The 19,339-nt window shown below is 32.1% G+C and overlaps 1 protein-coding gene across 1 annotated transcript in view; it reads left to right on the top strand.

Moving 5' to 3' along the window:
* The first annotated feature begins 8,083 nt into the window (after nucleotides 1-8,083).
* Nucleotides 8,084-19,339, top strand: part of LOC141419452 (uncharacterized) — a 237,422-nt gene continuing 226,166 nt past the window's right edge. Inside the window, exons 1-3 of the mRNA XM_074062253.1 lie at nucleotides 8,084-8,099; nucleotides 8,499-8,662; nucleotides 15,738-15,776. Of these exons, the coding sequence (XP_073918354.1) occupies nucleotides 8,084-8,099; nucleotides 8,499-8,662; nucleotides 15,738-15,776 (219 nt within the window). The remainder of the gene's footprint in view (nucleotides 8,100-8,498; nucleotides 8,663-15,737; nucleotides 15,777-19,339) is intronic.

Raw genomic sequence — 19,339 nt, 5'->3', positions numbered from 1 at the left:
TCACTTAAGATGATTGTCTCCAGTTCCATCCATTTACCTGCAGATTTCAAAATTTCATTCCTTTTTGGCTGAATAAAATTCCAGTATATATAAATACCACATTTTCTTAATCCATTCATTAGTTGTGGGGCATCTTGGCTGTTTCCATAGCTTAGCTATTGTGAATAATCCTTTGGGTATATACCATGGAGTGGTTTTGCTGGATCATATGGCAGTCTACTTTTAGTTTTTTGAGGAGCTTCTGTACTGTTTTCCATAGTGGTTTTGCTAATTTACATTCCTACCAGCAGTGTATGAGGGTTCCATTTTCCTCACATCCTCTTCAACATTTGTTGTTGTTTGTGTTCTTAATGGTAGCCATTCTAACAGGAATGAGGTGGAATCTTAATGTGCTTTTGATTTGCATTTTGTTTATGGCTAGGGATGCTGAGAATTTCTTCATTGATTCTTCCTGCCTAGGAGGGCTTACAGGTGTGTACCACCATACCCAATTTAATTGGTTCAGATGGGGTCTTGTTAACATTTTGCCCCAATGGCTCCTCTTAATCTGTGATCCTCCTGATATTCACTTCTCATATAGCTAGGATTACAAGCCTGAGCCACTGTGCAAGACTTTGTTTTATTTTTTTATATTACTTTGTGATGGACACTTAGTATGTACACATATTTATGAAGTAAAAGGTGATGCTTTGACTCATGTTTATATTGGGTAAGGATCAATTCAGGGTAATTAGCATAACCTTCCCTTAAACTTAACATTTCTTTTTGGTGAGTACATTCAAAATCCTTTCTTCTAATTATTTTGAGGTATATAATGCTGCTATTCCATAGAACAGCAGAACACATGCTTTTAGATATTATTAGTCCTCACAATTTGCTTTTACAATTTAGTAAGAGAATATAATTCAGTTGGCACACTTTAAGTTTATTTTGCTGTGGTGTTTTATCATTCTGGGATTTTTTAAAGTAGAAAGCCTCTATTTTTAGTTTTGTGAGAAGCCTTCATACTGTTAGGGTTTTTTTTTCCCTGTTTCATTTGTTTAGTTTTGTGGTGTTGAAGCTCTAACCCAGGGCTTCGCACCTCCTATAAAAGTAATTTACTGCTGAGTTACACCCGCAGCCTAAATACTTTTTAATTAAAACATTTCATCATTTTAATACCCCACGTCTCTATGAAAAGTAGTAAAAAAACATTGTACAATGCCTTGAAAATATGTTAGGCATTGAAGCAGCATGTGTACTGGACAGGTGTGAGCTGTAGTATTGGGTGCTGGTGTATAATTCCAGAGCTCACAGTTGTGACTGTTGAAAGGGAAATACAAAGGCCCAATGACCAGTTTTTCCTACTGAACAATTTTGTCTAGGGATTTGTCCTGTAAATGAGTCATATGAGGTGAAGGAGTATCCTCTTCACCTCAATAAAATTGGATCTAAATGGCAATTCTTCTAGAAGTAATATTTTTCAACTTTCAATGTTTTAATCCAACATCTAATTTGTAGACTTGTTTATGGAAACATTGTATTTTAATTTTTCCATCATTTGAGGTTTAATGGACAAAAGTGTTTATATTCAAGGTGCACAATGAGATGATTTGATACACATGTATTTTTTGAAGTGATTACGAAAAGTTAATTAACACATTGTTCACCACACATATACTTAAGATACACTCTCAACAAATTTCAAGTAAATAATACAGTATTATTAACTAAAGCTATTATGCTAAAATTAGATCACTAAAACTTACTTTATAACTAAATGTTTATAGCATTTGACCGAACAGCTCCCCATTATAGAAAGATTTTACACAAATCTCCCCCACAACTCATCATTTGACATTCAATAATTTAAATAACAACATAAGCCATTCCAAATTAGAAAATATATCTGCTGCAAAACAAACAAATATACATGCACACAAATTAGCATGCTTCCTTTTAATTTCAAATATATGTAAGGTATAGATTATGCATTTATTTTGGTTTATGTCTTAAAATCTCACTAAAGAAGATAACATTGAGAATTTTTATATAATTTCATGGAGTCATTTAAATTAAATTCTCAACATTTAATTTGAGTTTTACCACGCTGCCCATTTACTTTTAAATTTTCATAATACATGTATTCCTTCAAACCAGTTTGTTTCTACAGTATTCCTATTATAGTTTAAAATAAGTGTCTATTTATTTGCTCAGTATCTTTTCATGAATGATTATTCTGTAGTATCAAATATGAGTGTCACTGTATGCAAATGGAAAGATACTTGTTAAAACTATTCCAGGAATGGAGGGAGGGGAATAAGGAGAATGGTAGAGAGGGTGAATTCAAGTATGATATATTTAATATATTTTAAGAACTTTTGTGGATTTCACAATGTACCTCTACCCAGCATTACAATAAAAAAATTAAAAATATAAGTGACAATTTATCTATTGGAGCCAAGTTTGCTAAGTGTATTTGAAATTCCTGGCTATATCTGGGTCCTAATTTTGTACTTTTCTCATGATAATACTCCACCACATATGGTTTTTATGAGTTCCTAGTTTAAAGAAGCTCTTACATTTGGTGCTTAAAATTCAGCAAGTAGAAGTCTTTTCAAATGCATTTGATGACTTTTTGACCTCGCTTTTTTTTCTATTTCAAATACTTGCCAATTTCTTATAAAATATAAATGAATATAATTTTCTTAGTTTTATAAAATTTGAATTACTTGTGGCTGTAGATATATCTCTTTAATTTTTAGTCATACTATTGATTCAAATTTCCTTTGTCAATTTCTTGGCAATACAACTCAACACTATGTAAATTTTTTCTAAATTATTCACAATATTTTCCTTATACTCATTCATAGCACATATATAAACAAGAATATAAGTTAGGCTCAAAGCAGCATTGTGGTTTTCATTTGGGCCCTGGCTTATTTCATGTAACAGTGTTGTGGCAAGTGACAGGATTTCCTTTAAAAAAAGGATAAATAATTAACTATATATGCCACATTTTCTTTACCCAATTCCCTACTGATGGCCATTTAGGCTGATTGTTAAGATAGTAATTTTAAACGTTCTTACCACAAAATTATAGGTATTTGAAGTGTTAGATGTGTTAATTATCTTGATTTATCCAATCAAGAATGTATATATACATCAAAACACCTTACATTATGTAAATATGTACAATAAAAATAATAAAATAAACTAGCACTGTATTAGTCCACACATAGTATGCGGTGGATTGCAGGAACATAAAGCATTGATTACTGGAACCAAGTTGCATTCTGCTTATTGTGGTAGGAAATGTTGAGTTACAAGTTCATTGTGCAGAAAATGTGTGTGAAAACATTGGCCACTCAAATACATTTTGATATGTAATCTCAGATTAATGCCTTTAGTAGTTCTCATTCATTTAAATCTTGGGTATTTTTTTTTACTGTACAGACTTGTTATTGGTTTTTTTATATGGGTTTATGCTTAGTTACTTGAAATCAATTGTAACTTCCTTAACTGCATGTATTGTGTTGTGCTTCTTTCTATCCTCCACAATTCCTAGAAGCTTCTATGCACATAGAAAGCATACAATAAACTTTTGTTGAATAAATGAATGAATGAAACTAAGGAATGGTGAGTTGTACAGATGGCAAATGCTCTTTCCAAAAGTTCAAAAATATGGGTAGCCAGCTACATTTAGATGGCTCTGAGATTATGACCACCTGCCTTTAATGTCTTCAAACATGCCCTACTAAGCAAGTGCTTTTACTGCTTGAGCCACTTCATCAGTTCAACATGCCATTCTAGATAAAGTTCTGTGGGTGGCATAGAAGCTCTTTCCAATCTTAGGAATTTCAAGTATTAAGAGAAGTTGTATAGCACAGTGGTTAAGAGTATGAGTTCTGGATTCAGACTTCCTGGATTTAAATCTTGACTCAGCCATTTATTGTGTAACCTTAAGTAAGTAAATTACATCTGACAGAGTCAGTTTTTGTATCTTTAAAATGGGGATAGTAGTTCTTACACCACAGAGTTGTAGAATTGAGTGAGATAATATATGACAAGTGCTTAGCATTGTGGCAAATGTTAGTTATTATTAAAACAACAAGTCTTGCTGCTTCTTAAATGAAAAAAAATCTTTACTCTATTGTATTTATAAACAAAGTCCATATCTCAATCTAGGTGACTTGTTTTAAATCCCTATACATATACAATGGGGTTATGACCATATAAATTATACATTTAGGAAAATATAAATAACATTTATAAAAACTCATGCATATATACATTGATACACAGCACAATATTTAAAAATAATAATACCATTACCTAAACTTGTAATCAATGTGGTTAAAAGAAAGGTCTAACAAAAGATGTGAAAGACCTCTACAAGGAAAACTATACACTTCTGAAGAAAGAGATTAAGCAAGACTATAGAAAATGGAGAGATCTCCCATGCTCATGGATTGGTAGAATCAACATAGTAAAAATGTCGATACTCCCTAAAGTAATCTACATGTTTAATGCAATTCCCATCAAAATTCCAATGACATTCATTAAAGAGATCAAAAAATCTACCGTGAAATTTATATGGAAACACAAGAGGCCACGAATAGCCAAGGCAATACTCAGTCAAAAGAACAATGCAGGAGGTATCACAATACCTGACTTCAAACTATATTACAAAGCAATAACAATAAAAACAGCATGGTACTGGCACAAAAACAGACATGAAGACCAGTGGAACAGAATAGAGGATCCAGATATGAAGCCAAACAGCTATAACCAACTTGTCTTTGACAAAGGAGCTAAAAATATACGATGGAGAAATAGCAGCCTCTTCAACAAAAACTGCTGGGAAAACTGGTTAGCAGTCTGCAAAAAACTGAAACTAGATCCATGTATATCACCCTATATCAATATTAACTCAAAATGGGTCAAGGATCTTAATATCAGACCACAAACTCTAAAGTTGATACAGGAAAGAGTAGGAAATACTCTGGAGTTAGTTAAGAACTAAGGTAAGAACTTTCTTAACGAAACCCCAGCAGCACAGCAACTAAGAGATAGCATAGATAAATGGGACCTCATAAAGCTAAAAAGCTTCTGTTCATCAAAAGAAATGGTCTCTAAACTGAAGAGAACACCCACAGAGTGGGAGATAATATTTGCCAGCTATACATCAGACAAAGGACTGATAACCAGAATATATAGGGAACTTAAAAAACTAAATTCTCCCAAAGCTAATGTACCAATAAAGAAATGGGCAAGTGAACTGAACAGAACTTTCTCAAAAGAAGAAATTCAAATGGCCAAAAAACACATGAAAAAATGTTCACCATCTCTAGCAATAAAGAAAATGCAAATTAAAACCACACTAAAATTCCACCTCACCCCTGTTAGAATAGCCATCATTAGCAACACCACCACCAACAGGTGTTGGCGAGGATGCGGGGAAAAAGGAACCCTCTTACACTGTTGGTGGGAATGTAAACTTAGTACAACCATTCTGGAAAAAAATTTGGAGGCTACTTAAAAAACTAGACATTGATCTATCATTTGATCCAGCAATACCACTCTTGGGGATATACCCAAAAGACTGTGAAACAGGTTACTCCAGAGGCACCTGCACACCCACGTTTATTGCGGCACTATTCACAATAGCCAAGTTATGGAAACAGCCAAGATGCCCCACCACCGAGGAATGGATTAAGAAAATGTGGAGAGGGAGGGGGCGGAGTGGGTGTTAAGGGAGGGGGTGGGGGCAGGGGGGAGAAATGACCCAATCTTGTATGAATAAAAAAAAAAGGCAAAAAAAAAAAGAAAGTTCTTGGGGCAAAGTGATATGGAATAAAAATGGAGACTCTGGATAGCTGTGAGTGTGTATACCATACAAATCATTTTGAAAATCCCAAATGTTCAGAGTGATACCTCAATATTTGATTATACTGTTCATTCTTGGTTGTTACCACTATGTCTAGGAGAAAACATCAAAATACGAATGGTTTTTAAATTTGGTACCTTGTAAGCCAGATATTGATAATGAGTTTTCTTCCCTTAATTGACATTTCCATTTGTAGTGGTATGCTGGTTGTGAATTTTAATGAATTCTTCTCCATACTAAATGTCTCCTTGAATCTTTGAGATGGATTTTTTTTGGCATTTTAATTAGTTTCTTCAGCTTTCATGCTTGCTTAAAGAAATATCTATATCCCTGGTTAGCAAAGTTTTCATACTTATAGCTTGAAATATGTGAGTCAGACCAACTTGTTAGTTATGTCATTCTGGGCTCAAATGATTTTATATATATAAAGGAAAGCTGAAATAATATGTATTGACTTATTTCAAAGTCAAGTGACACAAATGTATAAGTATATTGGCTGACGAAGATATGGACCTGTCCCAGGTCCATCTGCTTTATCTGGTCTATATCGTTTCTCAGGAAATTTTAATAAGACAGTTTGTAAAAGCACGTGCAAAGTAACCTAGCATGTGTAGATAATTTATATTTGCTGTATTTATAGTAAAGAGACCAGATTATTTTATTAAATTTATGTACATAACTTTTAAATTTCTTTTATTACACTTTTATAGCTTATTCTGGATGTTTCTGATTTATTTAGGAACTTATATATTCTACCAAATCAAATATCTCTTTCCCTCTAATGAAAGGAAACAATAGACATAAATATAAACAGAATATCTAAATGGAAAAATGAGACCTGTTGAAACCTTTTCAGGAATGGGAGGAAGAGGGGATAAAGGAGAATGATGGAAGGGGTGAATTTTTATATTGTAAGCACTTTTACAGTTTGTTATATTGCAAGACCTTTTGTAAATGTCACAATGTGCCCCCAGTACAACAATAAAAAAATAAATAAACAGAAAGACAACTCTTAACTTTAGGTAGGTACTTTGCTTATGTCCAAATCACTAGTCATTTTCTAGCATGGAACAGAGAAATTTCATCTGCCATGTAGGTCAAAGGGGGGAAAAATGGAAAGCTGAATAAATATCTGTACTTATAGAATTTGAATTATCCTAGGTGGCTTCACTGTTTGGACTTACAATACAGCAAAAATATTACTAATTTATGAGTAATCAAGTGGAAGTCTGGTCTGAATATTCAATAATAGAGAATGATTAAAAATTTCAAATAAAATATAGCCCTATGCCTTTAAATGCATATTATAGTTAGAATAAAACTAATAACATAAACTAATACAGGTTATTAAGATATCTTCCTTTAGTAAATAGATACAAATACAAACATGATTTTAATTAGTGTATCAGTGTAATGGAATACATATTTGTAAAGTACTTGACAAGCTATCAAAAGCAATTTAAATCTTCCGCATAAAATCTTATTTATTTTATCCAATTAGTCAGCAAATTATTTCAAGATATTGTTAATGTAAACATTAGCCAGACAATTATTTTTAAGAAGCAAATAAATAAAATCTGTATTAATCAGCTTATATTTTTAGTTCCAGGTATATTAGTCACACTCATTTTCACAAAAACTTCAACATCAAATTACTAACAAATTATAAGTTAATTTTGGATTCTTTATACTGTACTCCTATTAATATGGTTAACCAAAGATGCATAATTCCATAATTTATTTAATCATCTGATGCTTTCACTTAGCAAACTTTCATGTCTAGTTCTATTAGTGTATTTTCTTCACTGTATATTATGTTATTTATGGATTTTCTAATTGCTTCTCTTTAAATAGATTTAGGATATCAGTAGCATTTCAATAAAATGTATACTTGAGAAATTTTGGAATTTTTTCTTTTTGATCACAATTACGAAGTAGTTTGTCCAAAGGATTGTGTCCTCTTCAAATTATTCATATGTATTAGCCATGTCTATCCTTTCTTTTTTAAGACTTAAAGAATCAAGATTTTAGTTTTTTTAATGTTTAAACATTATTTTTTATTGCTTTGGGTGGGGGTAAATTGTGGCATTAAAAAAGTTCTTACAATATATCAAACATAAAATTACTTTTGAATTGATCGATAAAATTTTGTATATTTATCATTTATAGTACAATGTTTTGTGATCTATCTATCTTGTGCAACTCTATGATGCGATGCATATGTTAATTAGTTATATACATTCTTAGTTGATAAAATTACAAATATAAAAGCAGTCACAAATCAGGAGACACATTTTATCTCAATTCAACTAAATCTTAGCTATTATTGTACTAAATTATCAATCCGCTTCCATGTTCAATTGGATCATACCTGCATATCTGATTATAGCTGAATATTTAACACAGTCTCTCCTGTTAAATAAATTTTGCATTTCTATAAGTGCCTACAAAATGTGTCCCTCCTAAGCCTTTCTCACTAAAGATGCTGAATTTAAGGTAGAATATTAGAAAATAAATGCAAATGATTCACTGATAATAACAAAAAAACACAAGAAATTCTGTTTGTAGAATTGTATAACTATAAGAAAATATTTTTCTTGACAACTCTATCTCTTTTTTTTTTCCCCAGGGTTAGATTATAATTTTCTTTCATATGGAGAAAGTTTTGAAAGAGCAAAAATCAATGGTGAGAGGTTACTAAACATCACCAGGAGAAGACTTAATGAACTTGGCATAACCCGGACTGACCATCAAGATATACTATTAAAAGCAGTTGCTAGTATTTGCAAAAAGGTAAGTAGAGGCATGTCTTTCTGTATTGCTGGTCTTTCTAGTTAAGAAAAAAATGATTTAGAATTAAGAAGTGTGCTTCTGTCTGCTACATAGTTTAAAGTAAATGATAGTTTTTCACTTTTCCAATTCAAAGGTAATTATGAGCACCATGGTCTCTGATTACTCTAAAACTTCTAGTGAAGTCTCTTATCCTTGTATTTGAATCTTAGTTCTCTTTGATGTGGTTTCTACTTCTTGCTCTGCCTTGGGGATGATATTTCCCATCATTTTTTATAAAATGCAAGGATATTTTGCCTAAAGTAATTTCTCACAAGAAATGATAGTTAGGGATAGAGATTCTACAGAATTATCTTACAGATTCCTATAAAATTAAGAGACAGTACTTCTATATCTACTGAGGTTCAAAAAGAAACAAAGAATGATGGTAGGGTTATCAAGGTCAACAATGATGTTCCAGACAGCTGTCTTGGCACCCAGAAATAGAGTTGTCATTTCATATAATAGTCAACGTAAAACTTAACAATAAATAGGATATAAGGACACACCGACTATTATTTAACAAAGATGAAAAGCATGGAATTTTTCATTACTTGAGAGCTACAATCATGCTAAAACACATTCATCCATCCAACAAATATTTTGAGGATCTTTAATTCATTGAGTAATTTAAGCAATACCATATACCTAACCTTGTCTAAGTTTGATTCCCAACATTTTCATTTGATAGGCTTAAAAACAATTGATTTATTTTAATAGATGCTAAAACACTATTTCTAATAGATTTCTAAACATTCTAATATGCTATACCTCTTTTGGATAAATTATATCTTTCTAGTTTTTCTGTAAGAATACCTTACTTACCCTTTAAAAAAACAGTATTCATATATTTGTTATTTTAATTCATATTTTATTTGCACTTGATAAGAGTATGGCAATATGTGTATTTTAATTACACTTTGTATCTTGTTTGGCTAGATATTTAACTGAGAATATTTACTAGCAAACACCATTAAAATCCTTGCACATTGCCTGAATGAAATGTGTGTGTGTCAGTCATAGAGAGCTCTGTTGTCACCTAGTTCTACTACTTTTATTCATGGAAAATTTACAGTGGAAACTGTTGTTTACATCAAGAGCTCAAGTACTTGTTTCCTACCCTGTGTAATATCATTTAAAAATATTTGATGGGAGTAAAATACTAGCAAAATTGATTTTTCTCTAGTAACTAACCATTCTCTAAGATATCTTGATATTGAAATTTAGTAGTTCTATAGATAATGTCATAAATTAATCTTTGTGATTAGGCTATCATATTATTCAACCCAAACAGTGTGTTTTGGGAAAAGGGAAAGGGGAGTAGCAAAGCATAAATTTGTTCTTCTGTCAAGTTTATTGACGTATAGAGGAACCTGAAAATTTAAAACACTCATACTTTCTCAATGGTTAATGACCGCATTAATTTTATCAGGAGTTTGTGTCATTAAAATACTTTGGCTGGATGGCCAAGGTTATAGACGACATTTTGTTGAATTTAAAATACTGCCACTGGAAAAATATACACTGCCATTGATCAGAAGCCCCATTATTCACTAAGAAAGAAATGCTACCAGTTAAACTGTCCCAGTGCTTTATTACCACATAGATAAGAAATCAATACTGATTTTAGAGACTTTAAAATAAAAAGCAATCTGCCTCTCTAATAAATGAAATTTGATATTTGAAAATTCTATATGTTCCCTAAAGTATGGTCTGGAATAATATTTTGGAAGCTTAAACTATAGAGGTACACATATCTTTAGAGGTCATAGAGAGATGAGTTTTTATATAGCTGGTTGAGCAATGACTTGTGGTAAGACTATTTCTGACTCAAATTCTGAAAATGAGCCAAGTATCATATCTTAAATGGACATCTGGAGCTCTCAGGATGAAACAGTTATAAACCCATTAGAAGAAAATGATCAAGAGAATGTGAGTTGGAAATAAGCAGAGAAAGTGATCAGGGTACATGTTTGAATAACAAATGATTTCCTAGGAAATGATTTTTTATTAGGGAATTATCTTGTATTTTCAAGGGAGGGTGAAACTTGAGAAATGAGAGGGTACCTATCAGAAATTATGGGGCATAACTATACTCCTTTGCACATATTTAACATATAAAAATTTACTAGAGTTTCATTAGTGTCAAATGAAAAGTGGATACATGAAACACATAGAGCAGATATTAATGATCACATAAAATATAAAATGAAGTAACACAAGGTTAGATAGGAAGAAATTGTACTGCTGAATAATTGGCTTTTTAGTAGATTCTGCATTATAATTTTATAGAACTGAAATATGGTTTATGTGTTGTTAGAGAGTTGAAGATCATATTTAGAGATACAATTTTGAAATCTATCACCATACTAGGTGATGGTAAAAACCTTCAGAGAGTAGATATCCTTCCTCATGAAGAGAATATATTGATGGAGAAGATAAGGAACTTTAATTTGAAGATTGTAAGGGAAACTTTCTTAATAATACTACTTGACTTTATGTAGCAGGGAAAAGAGCTTATAAAGTACTATCCCATACTATAGTCTGATTTTCACAACTTTAATAAGAAAGAAATTTTAGGATTAGATGGTATCATGCCCATTTTATAGATGAAGAAATAGAAGGTCATGACGTTTAAATGTCTGTTGCATCTTTGATTGTGAATAAATGATGGAGATGGATCTATAATACTCGGCTTTTGCCTTAGTATTCTTATGGTCTTACCAAAACAGGAAGTAGAGGAAGGATTAAAAGGGGTGAAGAAGCGAATGGATGAGAAGGGGATAAAGGCTATCAGACAATCCAGTAGAAGTTAAGAGAGATGTATCTGAGAAGGAGGGCATTGTTAGTAGGGTCAAATATACCAGATAGGGAAAAATTTATATTTTGGGCCAATTCACGGTCAATAAATTTTGAGGCAACATATTTTACTACATAAAAATGAAGTACTGTGACATGGACAAGTAGATTAACCAGCCACAAAAAATTTACCTGTGCTAGGTGCCAGTGGCTCACATCTATAATCCTAGCTACTTGGGAGGCTGAGATTGGAAGGAAACACAGTTCAAGGTCAGCCTGGGGGAAAAATTTTCCGAGACTGCATCTCAACCAAGACCTGGGTACTGCAGCTGTTTGGGATGAACTACATGGGAGGATCTCAGTTCCAGGCCAGCATGGGAAAAGAAAAGTTGGGAAACACCATCTCAATGGAGATAAGCTGAGCATGGTGGCATAAGCCTGGTATTCCAGTTCTAGCAGGAAATCTAAAATAGGAGGATCACAGTCCAGGATGGCTTGAGCAAAAAGCTAAGCCCTATCTCCAAAATATCCAGAGTAAAAAAGTCTGGAGGTATGCCTCAAACATATGCCTACCAAATGTGAAGCACTAAGTTCAAACCCCAGTACCACCAAAACAAACAAAAAGAAGCCCATATTGTTTCTGCTAAACCCTTCTTAAATATGTACTGTAATTTATGGACCATCACTAATATCATGTTTGCATATTTAAAACCAGTTCAGCAAGCATGATACAGCTTTAAAACCAGCTAAACAAGAGGTAGGAATTGTTGAATTTTTATTCTCCGCTATGTTCATCATTCCTTAGTTAAGAAAGTAGTATTATGTGTTATTAAAAACTTCAGTAAAACATTTATATCCCTTGCAGAAGGTCCATCATTTCTGGATAGATAAATGGAACATTTACTGACACATACTGGTATATATGATCATTTATTTTACTGTGTAAGTCAAAGACATCAGGAAATAGTGAATGGATTTGTCATCAAAACATGAAGTAGAAAATGTGTTTTTATTAAATTTGCCATTTTCACTACTGGATTTCTCTTTTCTTTGAACTGATTATAAGGCACAATACTAGGCAAGAAAATTATCAAAGGAAATAAAAGTTTACTGATGCTATAGATGTTTGTAGATGTGTCCAGATGCATTTGGCAGTGTGGACACAGCAAATAGATTTGGATATACATCAAAGATTATTCATTTAGGTCTTTACCAGTCAATAAATGAAGATTGTATTTCATATAATTACATTTTAAGTTCTATGAAAATAATTACTGACAAATGTGATAAGGTAATATTATTGCAAGTAAGAATTGAGCTCAGTGACAATAAGGAATTATCTTCCTCAGAGTAGGGAAGTTTCTTCTTCTGGAATGAAGCAACAGGAATTTATTGAACTTCAACTCTAGTATTTCCTGTTCATATCACAGATCACCATAATTATATCAGTACCACTTAGAGAATTTGTGTAACTTTTACAAAGATTTATAATTGATCATCAATTCTAGTAAAATCAGTAGTTAGGAAATAAATCAGTAGGAAATATATTTTTAAAAATCAGAAAAAGTAGAAAGAATGATGAGAAAATCGTACTTCAAAACATGCATATTATAATGCAAATAGAATGAGTTTTTCTTTTATTATATGTAGAATTACTATATTTCTGTGTTCTTTTCTGAGTTTGTTCTCAAAACTAGCTAATGGTTAAATCTGAGGCAGACTCCTTCACTCTCTAATGAGAAAACTAAGTTGTGATTTATCTAGCTTCTCAGTATAGAAAATGCTGTAAGGTGTGAGGTAATAATTTATTTTATGGATTATTTTGCTGTGTTTGACAAATTCTAATAATGGTAAAAGAAAAGCACCTTATCGGTTTCCTTACACTAGTATTGATCACTTTTTAAATATCTCATTTACTTTGAAGTTTGCAATAGAACATTAGACATTTAAAAAATCCATTTTCTTATATTACTCTTCTTGAAATATTGAGTGGAAGTATGTAAAAAATGTATCCCTTTATTTCCATGTTGCAACTATATCATAAAGCATAATAAAAAATTCTAGTGAAGTCAGACAGACAAGCAGTATTTTCAAGATACTGAGGTTATTGTTTCTCTCTTCAGCCCTGTGAAATGTAGCGATTACTATACAGCTTTCTTTACAAATATATCCAGTTGCTTTAGTGCCACATTGCTATAACAAATGGCTGTACATTGTAACTATGTTAGAAGAATGGAATGTGATTTAAATGGTGACAAAGCGGATGGTTTACTGTTCAGCAATTAGAAGAAAAGACTAGTAACAGATTTATTGGTTTCAAGATTTAACTCATTCAAATTAATTTACCTGCACAAAATATCTCTTTAAAAGTTATCTGAAACAAAATTTAAAAGTCTTTATTTCCCTTCACAAGCATGTAAACCTTCCTGACACATGCAGATTTTTCATTAAAATGTCCTTTGCTCCTTTTTCTATCCCAGTATAATGGAGTTAGGTTTCAAGACCTCAGATTTAATATGAAAGGAAACCCTAGTTTAATTTGTTACTTACTGAGTAATCCGGAGTAATGTGTTAAGGAATGTGTTTGAGGAACTAGCAATTACAGAATGCAATAGATTTTTAAGTGTAGTGGGAAAGAGAAGTACCTAGATATGAAAATAAATGTATTATAGAATAATAATAGTAAAGATGACTTTATAGTTTGAAATTGCTTATGAATGTAAAGTATACATTGCTGTGCCTTCTGTGATACCATAGTCATAACTAATTTCATGTTCTAAAGCATTACTTGTATCACTTTTCCTATGCACTTTTCATTTTTTGTGCCACCATTATGTTAAAGTTGAACTAATATCATTGCTTGTATACTTTAAGCTTCACCCAAAATAACTTATCTTGATATCTGCTGTTTCACTTTTAATTAGTGTATATAATTATATAAAATGATAGGTTTTTTATGATACTGAAGTTTGAACTCAAGGCCTTCACCTTAAGCCACTCCACCAGCCCTTTTTTGTGATGGGTTTTTTCAAAATAGCGTCTTATGAACTATTTGCCTGGGCTGGCTTTGAACAGTGATCCTCCTGAGTTCTGCCTCCTAAATGGTGGGCTTTAATAATATGACATTTTCTTTTATCAATATATGAATATTATATAGTTTGTTCATATTCATGGTCCTGTACAATTATTATTATTATTCATTACCATCAATATATATTTGCAATCAAGGTTCATCTTCTTATCTTTCTGTTCTTCAACATTCTCATAGAATGCTTTTTTTGGCACTTATTCTGCATATCATTTTTTTGCATCTCATTTTTTTAAAGTGAAATATAAAGACCAAATATGTGTAATAGCAAAAAGTAATGCCTGATCAAGTTTTTAACTAGATACATGGTTCAATATGGCAGATTGTATGGGAAGCAAAAAGTTAGGGAATTTATGCTACTATTTTATTAGGTAAATTATCACATACATAATCTATACAGAAGAAAGCTCTTCAATTTAATTCATATATATTTAAATTCCAGAATTGGTAGCTGGTTAATTTTATAGACTCTGAGGTAAGTTGCAGTTGTGATGGGGACTTGAACTATTTGGACAGCTGCTGGAAATGTCATTCTATTAATAGCAAGACATGTGTCTGACTATGCCTACCATTTCCTTCTTTCATACTACTTGCTGACTATAAGATGAGATGGCCACTCTCCCAAAGCTTCTGTCATTTCTAAATAGTTATTTCTTAGTCAGTATTTGGGACAGAAAAACTGTTCTTATAATGGTTTTCTTGTCTGAGAGATAAAATTACCAAGGGTTCAAGTCTCCAAACTCAGGTGAATTTTATCTCTGGGTATAAGAATGGGAACTAAAAACATCTACATATTACTTCAGAATCAATCAGTAATATTGAAGAGGAGCTGTCAGAATCTTGGAGTAGGAAATTTTTATCATAAAGAATTATTTTACAAAATTTCACATTATGTAAATATTTTATAATATATACAGAAATGTTGGTTGGATATAACTGTATTCACATGGGTTTATAAATGGTTAAATGTACTAAAATAGTATGAATTAATGTATCTAAAATTAACTCCTACAGAATTAGAACAGAAATGTGCTATGTAAAAGTTACCCACGTTCTTCATCTTATCTTTGTTTAACATTTTGTTTTTAAAATCCCATTGCATATTTCTTGGCTTTGTTTTCTAAATAAATCATCTTGTTTTTCCCCGTTTAGAGAAAAGTTGAAGAGCCAGCTATGCAAGAAGAAGCCCAGGTAAGAAAACAATGATAACAACAATAAAAAAATCTACTGAGGAGAATTAAAGAAAAAAGTCTTATAACAGTATGATCTTGAATATGTTGATACAAATGTGCTCAGCCTTATAATTTCATGATTCAAAGTACAGTTAATAAGACATTTCAGGGTCACTATTAACAGCTGCGTATAATGTGGAAAAAGTCAGTCAAGTAGGATCTTTTCTCTGCAGCATGCCAAATGTTTAGATGGAAACTTCTGGATGATTAATAGGTTCATGTTACATGAAGACTAGTTAATGGTGTTGCTGTAAAAGTTCTAGCACCTGGTTTGTTTTTCTCTGAGCTTTTGAATATTCTGACTGTTGGATTCATTGTTACCTCCCTTATCCTCTGTACTGTTTAACCTGAGTGTGTGTGTGTATGTGTGTGTGTGTGTGTGTGTGTGAGAGAGAGAGAGAGAGAGAGAGAGAGAGAGAGAGAGAGAGAGAGAGATGGTGTATAAGATTATTTTCGTTATTCCTGGAGAAAACATACTATTTTGTGGTTTTGCTACAGTTTAACAAAGTTTCAAAGTAGAAATTTTAATATTTTTTTCTATTTTTATAAGCAGTGTTATCTGTTTCCCAATAATTTCTTATCATTAATTTACTATTTTACTAAAGTGGGATTTTCAAGTGGCCACACAAAGGGATTATTAAAGCATGAATCTATTTCATCAAAGGGTTATTGTCTTATCACTTTCAGTCACAATCTTTAACAAAAAAGAATCATTAGATCTGGATAGCCAAGGCACATATGAAATGAGTCTTGGAGATCATTTGTAAATTGCTCCATAGGCAGTCATCTTAGTATAGGTTATTTATGTATCTAAGTTCATAATGAAATGATTTTTTTAAAGACCAAAGTGTCATCCTTGGTGGGATCAAATCAGATATGTAAATGCTGAATTCAAAATCTGAAGTTTCATTCTTGACAGTGAATAAGATCAATATTTTCAGTGTAGCCTAGATTACGAAGAGTTTCTCTGTTCAACAAGTTGTGATGAATAATATAAACTTTGTCCTATGATTTGCTATTCTAGGAGATTCACATCTTTTTAAGGTTTTAATCACTTTCAACCTACTGTTATTGTGTATTTTTAATATTTATAGTAGGTTTGATAGGGAAACACAGGTAAGTATTGGCATCAAATTCACAGTTTCCAAGTGAAATTTTACCATAATACTGTTTTGACCTAGTATTATTTGGAGCTACCGCATTGATTTTCCCACAGATTCTTCTGATTTTTGTAGATTATTTCTTTGTTTGACTTTAATTCAAGTATGTTATTGGAAATACATTAAATTAGTTGGGTATATGGAAAGCTCAAAGAAGTTATGTCTCTAAATTATTTAGCAGAAAGTTGCAGAGTGCAGGCTCTGGATTTTACATTCCAGGTAACACTTGCTAGCGGTATGACCTTGTGCACAAATGTGTCTAAGTGCTTATGCAGCTTTATCTGAAAATGGAGATAATGCCAATGATAAAGTTGTTGTAAATATTACCTGAAATACTGTTAGGAGTTTTGCACTTGATGCTAGGTAAATGTTAGGTGCTCTTAATATTTTCTTTTCCTTCCACTTCCTTTTGTTCATTTTACAACTCTGTCACTACCTGTTCCTTTTCTTTCCTCTTCCTCTCTCTTCCCCTTATTATTAGTTATTATCTAAGGGCTCTTTTCCCCAAGGTCTCTTGTCTCTTTGCTACTATCCACACTACATAGTCAGCCACAGTAAATTTTCCTTGGTGTTATCCTCATCATAGCATTCCCTTGTGCAAAAATCTAACAGATCAAAATCAAACTGCTAAATCTATCATTAAATGTCTCTCATGAATTTAATGCTATCCTTAAAGCTACATCTCCAATTCATTTTTTAGTATTCTTTAATTTCCTTCTTCATTTCAGGCAATCAAATCTTCAGGTTACTACTGGTTAAAACCAACAGATGATAGGGATGAAAAGAAAAGGAGGCCAGCCATTTGAGAAATTATCATGGTGATAATAAAAACAATAATGCAAACAGCTTGCATTTATTTAAAGCTTTAACATATGCAAAATACTCATGTAAATACATAAAAGTATATTTATGTATACTTTATCATATATATGAACACACATTTATATACTTTTGGGATATAAAAATGCTTTTGGGATCCTTTCCTACTAGGCAATTTTTTCACACTGGGACAGAAAACAAGGGTTTTCTGGAGGGGGACAATGTATATTCATAAAATATACATTTTTGAGGTAGTAATTCAGGCCACAGGGAACTCCTTTTCAGAGAGAATTTCAAATACTCATCTTAGAAGTGACAGATTAGTGAATTAAGAACTGGGGGTCAAGTTCCTAAGAAAATACTGAGGATAAAAGTCTTCAATCAGTAGTTTGTGAGGAGGGATCATCTGAAGTAAAAAAAAAAAAGAGCTTGAACAAATGAACAGAAGTTGGAAAGACCAATGTGTGCTTTGGAGATAGTGAAACGCCATAGCCTTGCTTGTCTATATGAATGTAAAAGAAGAATAGTTGGAGTATCAATATGAATGCCTGTAATTCTTTCTATTCCATGAATAGAAATTATAAAGTTAAGTTCTAATGTAGTATCCTAACTCCTTGACTTACAAGGCCAAAAAAAAACTATTGCTGGCTTTGTGTACAGGATCATTTTGAAGATTTGTTTTCCTTCATGCTTTGGCAATTGCCACATCTTATAAAGAAGTAAAACCATAGTTACTTTTGCATTCGTCACAGGTCAAAGGTTATGCCTTTTATTTTCAGATGGCAGGAGCATTGTATTTACTCTTTCATAGGTATGATTAATAAAAGTGAGTGAAACTATTGAAAGTTGATAAAGCAGTGGTATGCTCCTTCTGATTTAACAACTGGGTTTCTTGAAAAAACATGCATGATATATATGAACAAGTGTCATATACATTACATATGTTACATGTGCTATATATACATATAGCACATAATTTGTAAATAATAATGAGATATACAAGACTTTTTTTTCAGTGGTACTGGGGTTTGAACTCAGAGCCTCATGCTTGCCAGGCAGATGCTCTACCACTTGAGCCATGTCCCCAGCCCTTTTTTACTTTGGTTATTCTTCAGACAGAGTCTAATGCTTTTTTAACCTGGCCACTTTGGACTGTTCCTCCTACCTGTGCCTCCTGCATAGCTAGGATTACAGCCATGTACAACCATGCTCGGCTTGTTTTAATAACTTTATTGCCCACAGTAGCCTCAAATCAGGATGTTCCCAATCTCTGCTTCTTGAATACCTGGGATTATATGCATGAGCCACCATATCTGTTCTATACAGTATTCTTTGTTATAAGTTACATATAGCCAACAGTTCTCAATGAATGCCTTCATTCACTTTTGACTAATTGTAGTGTAGCCAACTATGTTTGTAATTAACAAATTAATAATTTTATCATGAACTTTAGGTGATTTTTGTGTACATTAATGACAAAAACAAAAATGAAAGAATGTGTCCTGAAAATTTGCTCATTTATTAATATATTACTTTGTTGAAT

Source organism: Castor canadensis, chromosome X, assembly GCF_047511655.1.
Source record: "Castor canadensis chromosome X, mCasCan1.hap1v2, whole genome shotgun sequence".
NCBI lineage: Eukaryota > Metazoa > Chordata > Mammalia > Rodentia > Castoridae > Castor > Castor canadensis.
Note: the sequence above shows the minus strand (reverse complement) of the source record. Positions and strands in the feature narration are given on the sequence as shown.